General features: G+C 35.7%; 1 protein-coding gene across 1 annotated transcript; it reads right to left on the bottom strand.

The window, feature by feature from the left end:
• Positions 1 to 4,153: 4,153 nt before the first annotated feature.
• Positions 4,154 to 21,568, bottom strand: LOC129240605 (jerky protein homolog-like). The gene is made up of 4 exons (XM_054876512.1): positions 21,518 to 21,568; positions 21,042 to 21,464; positions 20,759 to 20,931; positions 4,154 to 4,250 (listed from the first exon to the last, which is right to left on the bottom strand). The coding sequence occupies exons 1-4, from the start codon at positions 21,566 to 21,568 to the stop codon at positions 4,154 to 4,156; spliced, it is 744 nt and encodes a 247-aa protein (XP_054732487.1).
• Positions 21,569 to 22,081: the final 513 nt, after the last annotated feature.

Genomic DNA, 22,081 nt, shown 5'->3' with positions numbered 1-22,081 from the left:
AGCAAATTTTACAGAAATGCACGCCCGTAAATTCATTTTGGTTTATTAAAAGTGCAAAATTTGCGCTGCTAATATTAAGATGAAGATCTGTAAGATTCTCAGAAATGCACAACATAAAATACACTCATACATATGTGATTCCACTACCATCAATACGGCTTGACTAGTCGGAATACCCACGAGCTATGCAACTTTAAAATTCCTGGTGTTTGTTAGAAACTTTAAAGTGTGGCAAGTTGCCTTGGCAATTTGTGATAAGCAGCCTATTCAAGATCTTAGTATGTCTTCCACATGTTTCTGCCACCGTTCAGCACGCATAAAGTACCACTCATATGCGTACTCGTATCTAAATCGGTGAATAACTAAATTGCCTCACTAAAATACATCGATGACAAGTGTGAAATTCTTATGCAAAAATAGTCAGCGAAGTGAGAAAAATGTATTATGTCTAATCACCGGCACACTCAATCATTTTGAATGTTTGCCTACGTGAATCAGTAGAGAGTGAATAAGCAAGTCGAGATGAAAGAGGATGACCACCCACTAGCCCGGCAACGGAAGCCGAATGCTTACGATATTCCCATGTCTGTCATAATTATACACGCACATGAATACATGTACAATACAAATATATGCATATAAGTATGTGCAAGTGTAAGAGTTTCATGAGCGGAACAACGGTAGAAATCATGTTTGTTTTTATTGTAATTCGAAGGTGTGTGGAAATGAACAGAGTCTGAGAATCCTGTGAAATTTGTATTGTACAGATCACATATTGCAGTTGCTATGTTATTTATGTCTTTATTGTTGCTCTTGTTGTAGCCGGTATATTTTTTTTTTTGCCAGATAATAATAACATTAAAATCGGCGAACAGCAATCGGCTGTCTGCTGTCTGCTGTCGGCCACTGTTGTCTGATCGACGAATGCTCGGCCAACTTGTGAACGAGCACACGCGAATCGTAAAGGTAAGAAAAGAATACGTACTCGTACGAGTATGTATGTATGTGAATGTACGAGTATATACAAAAGCATTGTGAGCAACCCTGTAAGGAAATCGAAATGTGAATTGGTACACTAGTGACTAGCGATGGTTGCTATACAAAGAGCAGTCGCATTGTGGTATTTTTACGTTTTTTTTTGTTTCTAAGTGAATATTACTTATTACTAATTATTATTGCATGCATTGCGACCACTACTCAGAGAGTCGTCGGTAATCTATATATATAAAAATGAAATGATGTTCGTTTGTACGCATTTTTTTGGGCCGATACGAGGCCAATTTTATTCGTTCTTTTTTCATATTATAGGGATCCACTAGGGGAAGGTTTTTAGCCAAAAAAATTTTCTTTTAAATATTTTCTTCATATAAAAAAAAGGAAAAATCAAAATATTGTACAAAACAAAGCTTGCTCGATTCTTAGATTAAAGTAAGTTTCGAATCGACATTCATTTTATGTGTACAACTTTTTTTGAATTTTTCGTTATTGTATACAGAAATTTCAAATGATTCGAATGAAAATTTTTTTTTTTTTTATTTCTTCCATAAAATATTACACCTGTCGTTAGACAATAAGTAATTTGATTTACAAAAAGATGGAATGAGAGTGATATTGAAGGGCCAATGCCCCCAAGCTCATTTAGAAGAAATATATACATACTAGCGTACCCTCGCCCGCTTCGCTAGACGATAAATTCAATGATTTGCTGAAAGAGAATAAAATTAATACGAAACAAAGCAAATTCTTTGATACAATTTGATTCGAACTTTATTGTAACACTTTTTGGTAGACAACGTTTTTGGTTTTTTCATCTTTCGCGTGAATAATGACGATGGTTTGCCAACTCGTTTCAACTAAATTTTCAAGTGTAAAATTTAAATGTTTCTTCAATTAAAAACAAGACTTATAAATTGGAAAATTTGACATCATAGACAAGCGAAAATTTTCATAATGAAGATGCGGAAGCATTTATCTTTCAAGACTCATTCGATATGTAAGTAGAGCTTAGATAATGAGAGGGAGCGACACAATCAAAATAATTAATGATTCATAAGCCACTAAGATCCATAAGAAGCTTAAAACGCGCTTAAAGTAAGTCCCACATATCAGAAATGCTTCTCGAACGTCCCAGACGAAAAATCTAGGTTTTCCATCGAGTTGCAACCGGAGTTTAAAACTTTGGATCATTATGGCAACTTTAAGTGCACGCAATCACATGCAAAGCTCGCGGAATCTCGGCACATCGACTGTGAAACCGAAGCTAATAGCGCGAAGTTGCTGCTGCGCTCTTGAAGGCATCGTGATGAGGAGAAGGGTGTAGTACCGTCAATGGTTGATTATTTCGAAGAGAGCATTGACAGAAAAATCGCCAAATTTTGTGTCTTACTATAAAAATTCAGTACAATAACGAAATTGTGTATTATATTATTTACTTGTTTGAAATTCTCGTTAAGAAACTCAAAGTTTTGACAAAATTTCAAAAACTTTGCACAAAGTTTGAAACTTTGGCTTTGAAATATGTTTTTCGTAGTTGTATGAGCTGCTTTATATTTTTATAAAATATATTGAGTTGTTTATAATTTTTCAGCCCTCAAGTCCAATGGAGAAATTCTCTTGCCAACAAGTGCTACTTTGGACTAAGTAGGCAACTAAGCAGTAGAGTCTTCCCTCGACGAACAAAACCAGCACTCCACAACGCTCTCATCATGCCCGTCCTATCGTATGGCGCAGAAGCTTGGACGATGACAATATCCGAAGAGGCGTCCCTTGGCGTGCTTGAAAGAAAGATTCTATGGAAGATTTTTGGACTTTTGCACGTTGGCGACGGCGAGTATCGTAGGCGATAGAAGAAAGAGCTTATGAGATTTACGATGGCATAGACAAAGCACAGTGATTAACGATCTAGCGGCTACGTTGGCTGGGTCATGTCGCCCATATGGATACAAACGCTAGAAAGGCACACGGCTCTAAATGACAAAAATTTGTTTTTAATTAGTTTTTTAATTTTTCGGACAACTCTTGACGAATTATTAATAAAGCTACCGTTTATAAAAAATTGTAGTAATAACGAAATATTTTAGGTATACCAATAAATATTTTTTTATGTATAAATATTTTATATACCAAAAAGTTGTTTATCTACAGAATTTTGTAACTTCCAAAGAGATTTGTTGTTGTTGTTTGTGCACTACTCCAAGCAGTTATCCCATGCATTTTATCTACATTCACGATTTTGCCGGCCGGTTTAATTGGTAATCGTAAAAAACCACAATTTCGACAGATTCATGGTTCTTAACTCATTAAAGCATGCCTCTACGTAGCTAATGATTTTTCCTGCTGGGGCATTATTCGTCCACAAATATGTGTAGTAAATATTGTATATGTAACTATGTTTGTGCACCAAATGCTGATTCATGCGAGGTTGCTGACGCCGCCAACGTTCAATTTTTCGTCCTCGTCACCGGCGTATGCTTGTTGTCAATACGACGACGACGGCGACGGCTCAGTGACAAACAACGAGTGCCGAAAAACCACGACGACTAGTCTCGCCAGAGGATGAGCTCTCAGCGAACTATGGTAAGATGGGGGGCAATAAAGGGGTTTACTGTTTTTGTTATTATTGTCGTTGGTGGTGGTGGTGGTTTTGGTTTCGGCGTTGGCGCTAACGTTAGCGGTGGCGGTGGCGGTCGCTATAAATGAATGCTTGCAGCCATTCTGGCACTAAATCTCGATCTCAATTTGACTTTGATGTCATTGACGACTTCGCCACTGAATCTATTGAGACTGCAAGTATAAGTATTATATTAACGGCAGCAACGGCTGTTGCTATTACTACTACTTCTTCTTCTTCTTCTACATCGTCTTCGTCTCCGCCTTGATTTTGCAGCTACTCGCTTGAGCGCTGTGATGTGCGATATGCCAGACACACCACGTTCTCTAATTTTAGACAATGTAATTATAACAAAAATACAACAACAGCAACATTGATAAAGCAACTAAAAGCAACAACACGAACAACAACCAAAGCATAAGCAACAAAAAATAACCAGAAAACAAAAGTATTGTATACGCGAGCACGCTCGTAAAACGATCAACGATCGAGTCGAGAGTCGAGTTGAGTGAAGTGAAGTAAAGTGCCGTAGACGTCGACCGACTATGAAGGCAACAGCTGCTGTTGCTGTTGCTGTAGCTGTTGTGTTGGTGGCGATATGGCGATTGTGGTGGCGACGGTGGTGACTGTGTTGATGCTGCTGTTGATGAGAGCCAAGTTGAGGAAAATTCAAAAGATTTTCATGCACGAGCATCACATTCGTTTGGAAGCATTTAGAACATACACACACACACACACATACGTATATATGTATATGCATGCATGCATATCGCACGCACTCACATTTAGGGCCAAGGAGGCATATACTCGTACGAATGTACGTGTGTGTGTTTGTGTTTGTTCATAAATTCTGACTCTCATATGTATGGATATGGGCACAGATGTTTGTATGTATGTATGTACACCAACATATATTCTTACATTTCGAGCTCATGCCGCCACTACGAGTACTTGGACGTGGTGCTCCTATATTTAATCTTACACACATCCATATGCACATACATACAAACGTACATTACGATATCGAAAGAAATGAATGTATCTCGTCGCTTGACGCATTACATACGCACTCGCGCCTTATCGAGCGTATCATATATTGCATATACACACATACACACATGCATGCATACATATATTTCTATCGGTGTATACGACTTTGCATGTTGGGGTCTAGCGAAAGCGCACCCGCAATCCGTTTGTGGAAAATGAAAAATATGCCAATCTTTGCGTTATCCGACATGCAAATTAAAACTTTTTTACTAAATAATAGTCACATAAATATAACTGTATGGACTACTTTGCGCGCTCGGGACTACGCTACACAGTAACTAGACCTTAAACTCAAAACTCAACTGGAACCGAAATATCGACGACAGTTCCAGAAAAGCGGTCACATGGCTGCATGTATGCAAAACTATGCAAAACGGCTATAGGATGGAGCTAAAAAGTACACAGGCTGCACGCTGGGATCACCGAAATCACCGTTTGGTGGCCAACATTAGGGCACCAAGGGCAAATTTCGTGCTAATTGCAACGCAATCAAATTGAATGCATGCCTACTCCGGAAAGACTTCAAATTTGGGCACTAGAAAATTCGTAACACAGTGAGCAAGATTACACTGATCCACAAACCAGTTTTGAAAATAATTTTTTCACACGAGTACCAAAAAAAATATGAATAGGAAAACCCTTAGGCCATTGACCCAGAGTAGGCGGCTCAAGATTAAATAATAAGTTTGGGAGTGCCATCAACTCAAAAGCGCTGCAAGTGAACCTAAAGTGACTACGGCAGCGCCTTTCAAGCTGAAAATGTCGGTAATATCGTAAATGTTTCTAAAATCACAAAAATAATCGAAGTTGACCGGCATGCTAGCAGGCGTAGCATCGCCCAGGGGTGTTAAAGACCGACCCCAAAACAGTTTTAAATCATTTCCTAAGAAATCGCTGGGAACGTTAAATCGAATCCTTTGTAGCAACTAGCGACAATCAATGACTCCAGTAACTATATTATGAGTAAGCGACAAACACAGTAGAGGCCTACGAATTTCTAAGAACTTGTGACTTATAAGCATGAAATGAGTAGAATATGATGGCATGGGATCAATGAAGTTCAGAGGCCAAAGGGCCTATTTTAGAAAAAAACTATGGCACGCGTTCTATTGACAGCTGGCTGACTGCAGGAGACCTAACATTTGATAGTATAGGAATCAATGAACTTGATGGTAGTTCGTCTGACGAAGCGTAACATGGAGAAAGATTTTGAATGAATATAATTTATATGATTATTAAGGGGACAGACACCTGTAAAATTCCGATTTTTTTTTTTTTTATAAAATGTTAATATAATCCTTTAAGAATATGTCAAAAAAATTTTAGAACGTAAATTTAAGTATTTCTTATATTAAAGATCGTCAACCGTGACGGCTCTATTCTTTGCGTTCTAGCGCTGGGAGAGGTATAGTTACGTAGCCGACTTTAGACGCGTTTTTCTCAATACTTAATTTTTTCGATTTGGCGTACACGATAACTCGAAAGGTTATTGACCGATCTCCCTGAAATTTTGCACACAACTTTTTTATGATATTACCTTCTATGTGAATCTACAATTCGAAAAAATAATTTTTTCGTAGCAAAATTCGCCCCAAAATTCTTCTTTTTTTTGAAGCAAATTTTTTTGTTTCCATTTTGTTTTAATTCATATAGAAATTATGACATTAAAAAACAAAAAAATTTTTGGTGTTTTTCTGTTCAAGCCTTCCTCCGCTACCACCAGCTGGTACCGCATCGAATACTTTCAGAGCCGAAGCGATTGTAACCAGCCACCGTAGCCGCTGGATCTTTATTCGCTGCGCTATGTCTATGCCGTGGTAAAGCTCATACAGCTCATCGTTCCATCGCCTGCGATATTCGCCATTGCCAACGTGCAAAGGTCCAAAAATCTTACGCAAAATCTTTCTCTCAAACACTCCAAACGTCGCTTCATCGTCCACGCTTCTGCCCCATACGTTAGGACGGGCATGATGAGAGCCTTATAAAAGTTAGTTTTGTTCGTTCATTTGCCTACTTAGAATAAAGTAGCCCTTGCTCGTCATAAAAATTGGATTAAAAAGAGAAAATTGTTGTTGTGACAATTAAATATAAAATACTAGATGATGCTAATTGCCACATCGATAGTAAGCAGGCTAATCAAAATTCAAAATATGGGCTGAAGTCAATTTCATCATCAACAATTTTATACAAAAAATACATGTTGTTTGGTTATAAATAAAAAATAAGTAAATAAATATCAATTGTCGATAGAGCTGGAGGTTCAACACTCATTTCAGCGTTTGAGCACTTATTTGAATGTTTTTTTTACAGAATTGTTATGAACAAATACATTTTGTGTTGTTTATATTTCATTTTTGTTTAATTAATTTTTTGTTTGTTGTTTATTTATTTTTGTTTTAATCTTAATTTTTTTGCTCGTTACTTATTTATTTATTTTTGTTTTTTGTTTCCTTCTTATTCTTATTTTGATTTTAATACCTATATTTTTTCTTTGTTGTTTATTTATTTTTATTTATTTTTTATTCTTATTTTAATATATTTTTTGTTAGTTACTTATTTATTTTTGCTTTTTATTTTTATTTATCTTTTATTTTTCATTTCCTCTTGTTTGTTAATTTTATTTATTTTTATTAATTTTTTTATTTTAATTTTTTTTTATTCTTAAATTTATCTTAATATTTTGTTTTGTTTGTTATTTGTTAATTTTTTATTCTTATTTTGGTTTTAATCTACTTTTTATTTTTATTTCTTTTTCTTCAGTTTCTAATTTTTTATTTTTATTTTTATTTATAAAAATTTTCCTTATTCTTCTTTTATTTTAATATTTTTTGTTTGTTATTTACTTATTTTTTTTTATTTATTTATTTTTCTTATTTTTGCTTTTATTTTTATTTATTTTTTATTCCAATTTTTATTTTAATATATTTTTGTTCCTTATTTATTTATTTTTTAACGTTTAATTTATATTTTTATTTATTTTTTGTTTCTGTTTTTAACTTATTTTTGTTTATTAATTTTATTTATTTTTATTAATTTTTTTATTTAAATTTTCTTTTTTATTCTTAAATTTATCTTAATATTTTGTTTTGTTCGTTATTATTATTTATTAATTTTTTATTCTAATTTTCATTTTAATATATTTTTGTTCGTTATTTATTTATTTTTGCTCTTTATTTTATTTATTTTTCATTTACTTTTGTTTGTTGGTTGGTTGGTTGGTTTAAGGGTGACCCCGCATCGGAGTGCCACATGGACCGCAAGTTGGGTCCGTTGTGTTGCCGTAGAGCTCATTATATTGTATGATTTCCCCATCTAACCGAGATTTTTATTATAGATTTTGGTCAAAGATATTAATTCGTTTCGAGAATTTGATGAGAGATTCGAATTTCAGGTCCGAGAGTACTGAAAGATTGTTAATTGTTGGAGAGCCTAGAAGAGCGAGTCGACTTCTGGCTAGACAGGGACAACTGCAGAGCAAATGCCTGCTCCATATTTCCTCATCTTCGTCCTCGCAGTATCTGCACAGGTCGTTTTGAGGAACCCCGCGCCGACGTGCGTGAGTGCCCAAAAGGCAGTGGCCGGTGATAAGAGATATTATAGGCCTTAGTTCGAGTTTCGAAAGGCTTATAAGGGTTTTTGTCTCTTTCAGATTGTAGGATGGCCAGATTTGTCTGGTCGTAACGCAAGTAGTTTCCACCCGCCACCTCCGATCAGCAATGCTGTGAAATTCTCGATCGATGAGCATTTCACATGCTGAGAGCGGAATGTGGATTGTGGGTAAGCTACTAACATTTGATTGCGCAGCTCCAGCTCTTGCGAGCTCATCCGCTTTGCAGTTACCTTCAAATCCACTAAATTTATCTTAATATTTTGTTTTAATTGTTATTTATTAATTTTTTATTCTTATCTTTATTTTTATTTATTTAAATTTTTATTTATAAAAATATTCCTTATTCTTCTTTTATTTTAATATTTTTTTTGTTTTTTATTTACTTATTTTTTGTTATTTATTTATTTTTATTTATTTTTGCTTTTATTTTTGTTTTTCATTTATTTTTGTTAGTTAATTTTATTTATTTTTTATTTGTGTTTTAATTTATATTTTATTCTTATTTTTATTTTAATACAGTATATTTTTTGGTTTTAGTTTTATTTATTTTTTATTTTTTTTCGCGTAGTTTTTTATTATTTTATTTTATATTTTTTTATTATTATTTATTCTTCTTTTATTTTAACATATTTTTTTGCATGTTATTTACTTATTTTTTGATTTTGGTTTTATTTATACTTATTATATTATTTATTTTCTTCATTATTATTATTTATTTATTTATTTGAGTCTATGGTTGCAACTAAAAATTAAAAAGAAAACAAATATAGAAATCTATTGATGATAAGGCATAAGCATTGAGAAAAATATAGATCTGGGAAGGGCAAATTCTTAGGTAATGCTTCTTGGAATCCTCTTTAGCTCATTCGGGAAAAAAAATTTTAGAATGTCTTTTGGATTTTTAATGTCAAAAAAAGAGATTCCACCTTTGAACGTCCGCCATTTTGTCAAATTTTATTTTTGTTTTTAAGATCGTAGTTTACACGATAACGACATTCATAAGGCTGACAACTTTTTGCACGAACCTTGTGTGTCCGAAAAAAATTTTTTATTTTTTAACAATAAATCAGGAAATAAAATACTCAAAACAAAAATAAAAAATCGTTTTTCATTTCCGTTTTGCATGTTTTTAAAGAAACACCCAAAAAAAAACACCATTTCAAATGAGGCGAGGGCCTTAGTTCAGTTACAACTTAATTTAGTTTATATAATATAATAAATATAACTTCCAATTTTCAACTATTCAATGATAAGCGCTTGCGATTTGTCATTGCACCTTCTTAATCACACGAAATAGTAAATACTTTAAAATTTTCAAAATCAATGGCAACTTCATGTTGGGACAAACTACAGACATATTTACATACATATTTTCAGCGCTTAAACTACCGTTCGCTTAATGAAACCTTTCTCTCAAGCAAAGAACGCGAAGTTTAAACTAAAAACATAACAGCGTACGTTGCATTCGTTATATCGAATCTTAACCCTTTACCGCACATGGGCCCATATATAGAATTCTATTTTATTTCCAAATTAACTATTATAAAATACTTCAAACTAATTTCGTCCATTAAATTAAATTTGTGTAAGTGGATGAAAAAGCAGAATTGAAGTGCAAATGATTCATTTTCAAAACACGATAACAGAGAAAAACGTACATCCTTTTTGACAAAAAAAAAACATTTTCAGGGAGTCGATATACCAGGTTGTTCAATAAGTTTTGCGGTTCGATATGAGAGGGCGTTGCTACTAGTCTACATTTTAGTTTTATACTATGTCGACACACTCTTCCCAATGACGTTTTTGAAGTTCCATTTCAAACTGTCAATTCGTTCTTTCTTTTGCGTTTTACAAGCCATTTAGGATCGATGTGTCACAGTAGTTTCTACAATGAAAAAAAATCAAGCATCATTTAGTGATTGAATTTTTAGTTTTGGAAAGTTTAAAAGCAAAGGAAATTTATGAACGAATCTTGAAAGTGTAAAAGGACTTTTCGCCATCAATTAGTACAGTAGAAAGATGCATTGCTGAGTTTGAACGTAGTCGTACAAGCCTTGAAGAGGATCCCCACCAGGGACGTCTACGATCAACCACAGCAACAACACCAGCAATCGTAGAAATAATACAAGGAATCGTAATGGAAAATCGGCAAGTGACTGAAAGAGATTTAGTAGAAGCGCTAGGCATCTCATTCGACAAAGTAACCAATATTTTGACTGAAGTATTAGGTTTCAGAAAGCTGTGCGCACGATGGGTGCCGCATTCGCTAACAATGAAACTCAAAAACACATTCGTATTCGACTGTCTCAGCAACATTTGGAGCGTTTTCGAAAGAATAAAATGGATTTCTCAATTCATTATTATGGGGGCGACTTGGGTCTGTCACCATGACCCTAAATCAAAACAAGAGGCTAAAGAGTGACGTGAACCTGGTGCTTAGGCTACGAAACGAGTTCGTGTCCGGAAATCGGTCAAGAACTTGATAGCATCGGTTTTTTTTTTGGATGCGAAAGGAATTTTGCTGGTGGATTAACTGCAAACAATAAATTCGAAAAATTATTATAACCTTTTAGAGCAGCTAAAGGAAAAAATTCTTGAAAAAATGCCCAATTTGCAAACGGTAAAGTTTATTCTTCATCAGGGCAATGCACCGTGGAACAAAAGCATTGTTACAATGTCTAAAATTGTTGTTGGAACATCCACCGTATTCACCATATTTGGCCTCTACCGACATCCATCTGTTTTCAGACCTCAAAAAAATGCTCGCCGATAAGAAATTTCACTCGCATGACGAGGTTATCGCTGAAACCGAGGTCAATTTTCAGGCAAAAGATAAATCGTGCTTCAAAAGTAGTATTGAAATGTTAGAGCAGCGCGGAAAAGAAACTATTTTTTGGGATACCCTTTTACTACTTAAACAAATATGAGTTTCACTTCAGTCTCTATGTAAAACAAAATGCAAAAAGAAGTTTAATTATAGCAGTTTTGCGAGAAACGAAAGCGCGTATATCCTTTTTTGGATGTTTGGTCGAGCTCTGCCTTCTATTTTTGTTAGGCTTATTCATGTTGTTTCACAAATGGAGGGACCAAAAGTTGTAAACCGACTGCGAACGGCAAATGTTTTTTAAGAGGAGGTTTTTCATAGCAGAAATACACTTCGGAGGTTTTCCATTGCTTGTCCAGGGGCGATCGCTATTATAAAAAAACATTTTCTATTATTTTGGAGTTCAATGCACGGTAGATGGCGCCTACGCACTTCCGAATGATAGTCAAACGCCAACCCGTATGGACGCCTCATATATAAATACTTAAGGGGGGAGCTTGGTTTATGAGGTCTAAAAATTACATCTCTTTGCGATTTTTTTTAAGGAAAAAATTAATTTAGCACTGCAAAGTTTTTTCTATCTTTTAATGAACATTTAAAAAGTGTACAAAATTTTTGTACTGGTTAAAATAAGTTGAAAAAAATGTTTAACATAGAAATTAGTAGAGCGCTGCAACGCTGGAGTTTCCAACTGGCGTACAAGGTACAGCTCGTAATTATTATCTAAAGCAAAAAATTCAAATGGATTTCTAATTATCATGATTTTTTATTCTAGATGAACTAAGAAAACTGAGAGAAATTCCAAAATTTCAACTTTTTGGAGGTTTTAAAGACAAAAATGCCTTTCTATAAAAAAAAAATTCACTTCAACTTGGTATAAAAATCTTGAAAAAAATTTTTTTTTTATCTATAATATTTTGTTAGTTCAAATAGAAGAGAATTTAATACTGACGGGAACAAGCTATGATTCATTTCAAAAGGTTCATTAGTTTTTTTTCATTCATGTACGCCTATTCAAAGAAATCATAAAAATGAAAAGTCGAGAAAAGAAGATTAAGTTTGTACTATAGCTGTCCGGTCACAGCGTAACTACCTAACGCTCGCCTACCTTTGGCTTTGTATCTACGGAAATATTGAGAATTAGGCTCTGTGACTTTGTGTAAATATTCTGAAATATATTAGGAATTGCTTAAAATGAAAAAAAAAAATTGATTTTTTTGACCTTATAAACCAGGCTCCCCCTTAAGCACTTCTTCTTCTTAGCTTCACCGTTTGTGGTAAACCATAGCTCATCAACAATCTTTCTCCACTTCACTCTCTCCCTTGCTACATCTTTCCAATTACGAAGGTTCATCACTTTCAAGTCTGCTTCGACGTCATCAAGCCATCTCTTTCATCATCGACCGCTTTTTCCTCCCGCTATTAAATGTAAAGTAAACATTTTTTTGTTTGAATTCTCTCATTGGCATTCTTATAACGTGGCCAATCCATAGCTTGATTCGCACTACCAATAAGATTTTCAATTTCGTTGTTGTAACGTAGACGATACGTGCCGTCTTCAAGCCGAATAGAGCCACCGATTATTCTCCCAATGCTTCTTTCAAATTGTAATAGCTGATTTACATCATTTACATCCAATGCTCAGATTTCAGCACCATAAGTAAGAAGTGAACGCATCAAAATTGTATACATTTTCTGCGTTCCTGATAAAGCTTTCGTGATGCACACCGGTTTATGAATTGCTGATAACTACTTAGCTCATTCGGTACGCCACTTGATAAGATAATTATGTCGTCACAAGTAATAACCGTCTAAATCGGCGCTACTGTCAGCTAACGAGACTTATTGCGAGTATTTATGTGAAATTCCTGCCTCCCTAACCTTTTTATCTTTTTTAAAAAGGTATGAACAGAAGCATATGGATTCGAAGTATTCAACGCACTGAAAACGCGCTCAGTCTCTGCACTAGAGTGTGGCAATGACAAGAGCCGAATTTTCAACAAGTTGCCACATTTTCAAATGAATCTGGTCCAGCTGAGTCTGCATGCGTCTTAACTTGCACCCATTGCAGTGCATTAAAGTTTATAGATTCTTGCAAATTCAGTGTTGGTGCAGCTTTAAATATTTGAAACTAATTCATATGTTTAGCTATCCATGGGAAATGCATGTACAAGGTGGCGCAAAATTAATCATCCAATTTTGTTTTTGAATTACTTTTTGATTAAATTGCTTATCTGTTTATACACCGCAGTTGTCTACGTCAAAAGTGTCAAATACGATTGACTCGCGCCGACATTTGAAAAAATTATAGATCTTACGACATTTTGCGCCACCTTAAGGGTGGTTAAGTTTCAAGGGCCGGTGTTGATTTTGAATAACATACAATTTTCATAAAAATTATTGTAATTTCTCTTTATTGTGATAATATTGGTATAGCTCAATTACGTATCAAACAAAATATCGGCCAAATGGCCACCGCGGCCTCGGCGGCATACCTCCAAAGACCACGAAATGCAAATTGTTCCTTATCTTAAGGGTGGTTAAGTTTCAAGGGCCGGTGTTGATTAAACAAAAACAAAAAAAAAAAACCCAAACAAAAAAAGGGCATCTATTCACTGAACCAATTTTTTTTGCCATTTTGCTTTTGAAAAATCCACAAATCTTTAAGCGCCAAGTTAGCAGCTAACAGCCGGGAAAATTAGATTAAAGTGCATTAAAAGTTAGCAGAGATGCCAGCAGGGACCTTTAAAGCTCTATTTTTTAGACAAGTGCAGGCGTATTTTAAATTTCTTTTCCCAATAATTTGTTTATAATCCTCAAAATATGCTCGTTTTTTTTTTGTTGAGTTAAATTTTTTTATGCCCAAAACTGCAAATTAAACATAGTCGGTTGAATCATATTTGGAATTGAAAATAAAAAGAGCAAACTTTATCGTTTTGCTTTTGAAACCGTTACTAGCATTCGGTTGGAGCCGTTTTCTATGTCCACTGGGACCAAGAAATATTTAACAAGGCAATGGCAGGCCGCCGAGTGAAAATGAAAAAGTTTCGAAGGAAAAAATGTGGTAAAGTTCAATAGCTTCTCAAAAATTTGTGTTACATTTAATAGACATTTTGAAAATAAGGAGCAACGCTTGGCAAAAATTTATATATTCAAAAATTGTTGTTATCTTTTACAGATATTTTGAAATTAAGGAGCCGCGTTGGGAAAAATTTATAAAGGGTGGTTAAATTTTAAGGGCCGATATTGAATGTGAACCACATCTAAACGTCAAATTTTTTCTGCATTTGATTTGACATTTTTCAATTTCAGACTAAATCAATTTGAACCATGGAAAGATAAACAATCAAGCAACGCGCTAAAGTTATTCAGGCTTATTATGAAAACGGGCGTTCAAATCAAAATGCATATCGCGCACTTCGTGATTTTTTCGGTCAATTTAATCGTCCAAATATGCGTACAATCGGAAAAATTGTGCAAAACTTTGAGCAAAACGGGACTGTAGGAGGTGTGAAAACACCAGTGCATGCTCGTACAACTCGTACAGCAGAAAATATTGCTACTGTTCCCGATAGTGTGGTTGAAGAGCCGTCCACCTCAACCCGTCGTCGTGCCCAACAATTGCACCTTGCACGCTCGTCGTTGATGAAAATTACGCATAAAGACTTGCATTTACACGCTTACAAGGAGCGATTGACTCAAGAACTAAAGCCACTTGACCTTTTCAAGCGTCGTCAATGGTCAGAATGGTGGCAGGAAATGGCAACAGTGAATGACCAATTTTCGAAGAAAATCATCTTCAGTGATGAGACACATTTTCACCTCAGTGGATTTGTCAATAAGCAGAATTGCCGCATTTGGGCGAATGATAATCCAAAAGTGATTGCCGAAAAACCAATGCACCCACAAAGAGTGACTGTTTGGTGCGGTTTATGGGCCGGCGACATCATTGGCCCGTAATTGATCCAAAAAGAGGCCGATCAGGCAATTACTGTGAATAGTGTTCGCTATCGTGAGATGATAACGAACTTTTTATGGCCCGAATTGGAAGATATTTTGAAATTAAAGAGCAACGCTTGGGAAAAATTTATATATTCAACAAACTGAATTACAATAATTTTCCGAATTTCTGAATTGCAATAACTCCAAAAATTCAGCTGCCATTAACATTTGTAGTGATTCTTTTCATTTTTAAATAAATACGGAACGTTGAACAGCTCACAAAAAGAGCGAAAAAAGTTGTATGTTGGCACACGAAAAAACTTAATGCACTTTCTTAACTGGTGTTTACCCCTGTTTTTGCTTTTCTCTCCATTCCATGCTTGAGTGGTACTGCGGTACTGATAGGGTGCTGCGGCTTTTATGCCGCTTGCCGAAATTTTCGCTAACTTTGGACGGTCGGTCATAAGTCAAGCTCGCCACTTAGTTGATGGTTGATGTCAAACGGCGTACGAAAATTTTGTTGAGTTATTCTCAACTGTGCAACAAGAGCACCGACTGAGTTACTTTTTTGGGCACACAAATCTTTCAAACAAAAAAAAATCAACTTTTTGGGCTTCCACGTTTTTGCAAGTTTTCTAATAAAGTGGCGCATATTTATCAAATCCAAGTTAGCAACACACATAAACAATCAGCTCAAGAATTTTCGCATTTTCAGCAATAATTTCTTTTTGAAATGCTTTCTCTTTTTGAAATGCTTTCAATAAATATTGTTTTCCATAATTTTTTGTCGCACTGACTTTTGAAATGTGAAAAAAATTAAAAAAAAGCTATTCCACCTAGTTAAGGTTTTTCAAAAGTCACAGTTCATTACAAAGGCACACACACACACACACGCACACGAAATGTATAAACACATACGCCCACACGCATACCCATACGCACCCACTGCACACTCGAGGCGTTTTATTAAGTTTTCGAAAACACTGAAAATGCATTTTTCAAAATTTTTTGTTTTTTCTTCAGTTTTGTTTTAAGTTATTACAGTCTCTTAGAGGCCTGCCGACGACTACCTATCGCCAGCAAACTGCCCCAATTTTGCCGCTACAGTTCACAATTTCCCAATTTCACGTCTCTTTGCTCGTTAAAAATCAAAAAAAAAAAAAAATACGAACATACAGGCGCATACATATATATATATATATACATATATTCTTATTTTTATTTTTATACACTGCTTTTACTTTGCCGATTTCTCATTTCTTCGCAATCTTCTTACCGTCCGAACCATGACTTTTGCGTCGCCTCATGGCATTGTGGGAACGCGGGACGTTGCGGCTACCGAGGTGGTGCAATGAATGTTCGCGCGACGCGTTTTCAGTTTTCGCATTTTCTACGGTCACGGTGGCAAAGGAAAATCAAGCTTTCGCTCGCGAGTAATTTTCGAAAATAGATCTTCCACCGATCAGCAAAAAAAAAGGCGAAAAAAGCGGAAAAAATCCACGCAGCCGGCGGACTGTGGCAATTTAGGCAGCGGAACCAAACCGTTAAGCAAATAGCAATAAAACGCTATGAATAAGAAAAATAAATTATATTGCACTTAATAATTTAACTAACTGTGCACGTTTTCATAAACCGTCGTTGTTTTTTGGTTTTTTTTTTTTGTTATTTTTTTTTTTAATAATTCACATTTTGTGCTATGTTTTGTGATATTCACATTTTAAAACTGCTCTTCGTTGCAAAATTTGTATTTAAATATTCATAGGAAATTTGTTACTGTGGTTTTTTATGATTCACCTTTTGTTACTTTAACATTTTTTTTTTGGTTTTCAGAATTAAATTCTTCTAAGAATTATGCACAATTTTTTTTTTTTTCTTTTGGATATAATATTTGCTATTTTCATTCTCCAAACAGCTGAATCATTTCACTTAGCTTTCCATTTTTAATAATAATTATTTTCCAATGGCATTTTTTTTTTTAGTTGTGATTTTCACGACATTTTATCCATTGAAATTCATTTACACAATACCGGCCGCATTAACATCACTATTGCTTCCAACACATTTTGTATTAATTTATGTTTGTATGTTGTGTAGGTGTTGTTTTATGACGACACTACGCGCATACTGATGCACATACATATGTACGTATGCCTCACACATAGCATATGGAGATATTAATTTCATACAACCTCAATAAAGTTTCTCAAAAGGCAGATGCGGAACTAAGAACTGCGACTTCCGACAATAGATGTGAACACATTGATTATTAAACTACCACTAAACCCGCTGCTAATTCGCATCCGTCGCATTGCGTTCGGTGGCTCGCACTCGGTTGTTAACAGTGGCCCGTTCGGAATGATTCAGTGGTTGGCTCGCACAACAGTGCCGCCCGGTGCAGTCGAGCATGTTTGCGGTAGTAGTAGGCTGTTAGTGCAATGTTAATAGCATACAAAATGTACAAGTAGACAGTTGTTGTGCAGCTGTGGTTAACAGCAAAAGTGTGCGAAAATAAGTAATTTGAAGGATTTTAAGTAGAACACTTATGGGGAGACCAGCTGGCATTAACCAATTGGTGTGGCCAAGCCATAGTATAAAATAAGCAGAAGAAGGGAAAAGTTAGCGGTTGAGCACCACAATTATTATCATACTATGGGTGTGCATTACGAGCGGGTTCAAAAGGTGCGCGTGTTCCAAATGAAGACACCATTTCCTCAATATATTTTTTTTTTATTTTTCAACATAGTCCACTTTCGGAAAGATGTACTTCTCCCAACGCCCCGGCCGTTTTATCACCCCTCCAAAAAATAGGATTTATTGAGGTATTGTAAAGGGTGGTTATATTTTAAGGGCCGATGTTGAATGTGAACCACACCTAAACGTCAAGTTTTTTTCTGCATCTCCTTTGACATTTTGCAATTTCAGACTAACTCAATTTGAACCATAGAAAGATACACAATCGGGCAACGCGTTAAAGTTATTCAGGCTTATTATGAAAACGAGCGTTCATATCAAATTGCATATCGTGCACTTCGTGAATAAAATCATCTTCAATGATTAGGCACATTTTCACCTCCGTGCATTCGTCAATAAGCAGAATTGCCGCATTTGAGCGAATCATAATTAAATAGTGATTGCCGAAAAACCAATGCACCCACAAAGAGTGACTGTTTGGTGCGGTTTATGGGCTGGCGGCATCATTGAGCCGTTTTTTTTCCAAAATGAGGCCGGTTAGGTAGTTACCGTGAATAGTGTTCGCTATCGTGAGATGATAACGAACTTTTTATGACCTGAATTGGAAGATATGGATGTGGACGATATGTGGTTTCAACAGGACGGTGCCACTTGTCACACAGCTAACGAAACAATGGCTCTTTTGCGCGAAAAATTTGATGGCCGAATAATCTCATGTCGCGGCGATGTCAATTGGCCGCCAAGATCATGTGATTTGACACCGTTGGACTTCTTTCTTTGGGGTTATTTGAAAGAAAAAGTGTACGTCGATAAGCCAGCAACAATTCAAGAGCTAAAGGATGAGATAATTCGGCACATTAACGGCATAGAACCCCAATTATGCCTCAGCGTCATCGAAAATTTGGACCATCGGATGGAGGTGTGCTGCCGAGACCGCGGCGGCCATTTGGCAGATATTTTATTTCATGCGTAATTGAGTTTTACCAAAATTATCATAATAAAGAGAAATGATAAAAATTTCGCAAAGAAATTGTATTTGATTCAAAATCAATACCGGCCCTTGACAGTTAACCACCCTTTACATTTAAAAAATGAAATAAATTTATTAGCGGTCGCTGTAGCCGAAGGAATTGGTGCCTGACTACCATTCAGCAGTGCCAAAGTTAGAAAATTCGAGTATGGAAAAAGCTTTTTCTAATAGCGCTCCTCCCTCAGCAGACAATGGCAAACCGCCGAGTATTTTTCTGCCATGCTAAAGCTCCACCTAAAAACCCAACTGCCGTTCGGAGACGGTTCTCCATTCGAGGAACATCATCTAAAAGCACACCACAAATAGGAGGAGAAGCTCAGCCAAACACTCAATAAAGCGTATACGCACCAATTATATATAAATCTAAGTTTTGCAAGAAATATAAACGCAAATGATTCAAAAGTATGGCTTTTATATGAACTATATAAGGGTGTTTATACGCCCAGCTTAAAAGTGTATGTAGTACCGGCAAGCAAGTTAGTGTTGGACTGTTACCGCAGTGGTTATTGCAACAAATTCCCATTTCAATGCAATCCGCCTTTTTCACATGACTGAAATCAGCTCTGACGCTATTCAGAAATTTGCGAGTGCATCGACAAGCTCTGATTGACATTCATCCAGATTCCATCATCAACTTCACTAACTCTCGTCGCAATCACCACTTTGGCAGGTGAAAAACTTCAAGTGTCTTTGTAGAGCCGCGTTGCACTGACACGATTAGGTTGTAGATATTTTAGCAGGTTAAACTCGCATTTGTAGGGACTTTCCCCTGAAATACTTAAAATATGTTCCGCTTGTAAATGAACCCACATGCCAATAACTATCTCTTCACCTAACCCCCTTAAGCCAACTCTTGGCGCATCCCTTTTCCTTTTTTCCACCCGTCGAGTGTCAAAGTGTTTCCTGAGCTTACTGTTGGTTGACATCAAAGAGGTCTATGAATACTATGAATAAACAAGCCAACCAGGGCAGTGTTTTGATAAACTGTTACAACACAGAAGTCAGCCTTACATGAATGCATGAAATATAATATTTATTCACTTGCTTTTTTGGCAACTGTTTTAATATTTAGCATATAAAATTTTACCCTTTTCGCCTTTTAGCGACGCTAAATCCGTCGTTATGACATTTAATGCTGTTAAGGTCTGCCTGCCTCACTACGTACCTACCAGCCTACCTAAATATGTATGTACGTATGTAGGTATGTAAGAACTTTTTGTGCGTGCCCGCCGCAATCAATTTATGATGCCCACTTTTAACAGGCGCCACTTGCAACATGTTCGCATACAACACGCAGCCTGCAACATGTTGTGTTTACACTTTGCAACGAACTGGAATTAACTAACGCCACATAAGTTAATCGCTTTATCGCTTCTGTGCGTGTTGGGTAATTTGCAGCCGTTTCCGCTGCTGCTGATTTTGTGGCTGCTTCTGTAAACGCTGCTGCTTGCGCTGCTTTGACGTACTGTTGCTGGCTCTGTTGCTGTTAGGGATACAGCAGTCGCGCGTGCTGCACTAGACACACATATATATACATATGTATGTATGTATTTGTATGCGAGGAGTCGATTTAGCCGTGCCTAAGCGTCAGTCCATGCGTCTGATAACTCGCGCAAAAATTAATAAATTTCATTGAAATTTTATGCTATACAATGCACTCGCGATAATATGAACTAATTAAAATTAATACGAAAGGCAACTAAATTGAAAAATATTCTATTTAACTAGCTTTGGGAGACGTTTGTTATATTTAAAACCGCAAAAGAAACGTTGTTTATTAATTTTTTCACATTTAACAAATAAAAAATTAGTTATAGTCAAAAAGTTTTTCATACTTAAATTCATGCTTTGTTTAATTTAAAAAAAAAATTGAGTTCATAGCGAATAAAAATCAGTAATCCACTTTTGTTGTTTTTTTTTTTTTGTTCAAGCATCTTAAAAACTGCCTTTTCCCTTAGCTTCTTCAACACATTTAAATCCCATTTATCAGCCATTTCAAACTCAGCCCATTTCAAAGTTTTATTAAGTATGTCAATAGCTTCCTTTGATGTAATCGTCTCTTTCGGCTTCACAGAACAGTCATCATCATCGTCGGAAATTTTCTGTATTTCATTGTCATTACATTCAATAGCATCATCGTTCCATTCTCCAACGTTGAAAACAGTAAATTCAACCTAAAGTGAAATTTAAAAAGATAAAAAACAAGCTTCTTTGACTAACGGTTCTAAAACACAAACCTCAGGTGTGACAAAAGATTGGCTGCACCTTCCTCCAAATCCCTTACATTCATAATGAAGTTGCTTCGAAGAACACTCAAAGGAACGTCATCTTCGGGATCCTCTTGATTTTCTACCACACTTAAGACATTGCTCCAGCATTTCGATAGCACAACAGCATCTACGTTACTCCATGCAGATTTTAAGGTAACAATCGCTTCCTTAAGAGTACTTTGCTTTAGAGCCTCAAGCAAATCAAACCCCTTTGCAGCAACAGAAGCCAAAAGACTGTTTCTATAGTAAAGTTTCGTAATCCTGATGTTATTTTGATCCATAGGTTGTATAAGAGGGGTGGCATTTGGTGGCATAAACATTGTTAATATGCTGCCGTCTTCAGTTATTAGTTCATCCTCGGGTGGATGCGATGGAGTGTTATCAATTAAAAGGAAAGCTTTTATTGGGAATCCCTTTTTCATCAAAAACTTTGTAACCTAAACAAATTTTATGAGTTTTAACCTACAGAGATAAAAGTATGAAAGCTTACCTCAGGTATGAATGAACGGTGGAACCAATCTTTAAAAATAGCCGCAGTCATCCATGCGGATTTCGAATGTCGATAATACACTGGGCAGTCAGAACCTTTAAAACAACGGGGATTTTTAGCCTTTCCGACTACAAGAAGCTTGAGTTGATGAGATCCTGACGCCTTTGAACAACACAAGAAAGTTACCCTTTGCTTTGCCATCGTTGCAGCTGGGGAAGTTTTTTCTAATGATGACACATACATCTTTTGTGGCAAAAGTTTCCAGTATAAACCGGATTCATCGACATTGTATAGTTGCTCACGACGAGTGAACGTAAGCATTTCTCAGCGACGGTTTTGTTCATTTTAAATTTTATTAACTAGGGGATTCCCCGATTTATTAGGCTCATGAAATTCGATAGAAATTTGAAAATCAATAATGTTCATATTTTAAAGCTTTTTCCAAAAGTTCATATTTTAGAGTACTCAATGGAAGCGAAAAAGTGTTCATATTTTGGGGTGTTCATATATTAGGGTGTTTATATTATCGCGAGTGCACTGTATTCAATGATATTTTTGTCCATG

This window comes from Anastrepha obliqua, chromosome 3, assembly GCF_027943255.1.
Source record: "Anastrepha obliqua isolate idAnaObli1 chromosome 3, idAnaObli1_1.0, whole genome shotgun sequence".
Taxonomy (NCBI): Eukaryota; Metazoa; Arthropoda; class Insecta; order Diptera; family Tephritidae; genus Anastrepha; species Anastrepha obliqua.
Note: the sequence above shows the minus strand (reverse complement) of the source record. Positions and strands in the feature narration are given on the sequence as shown.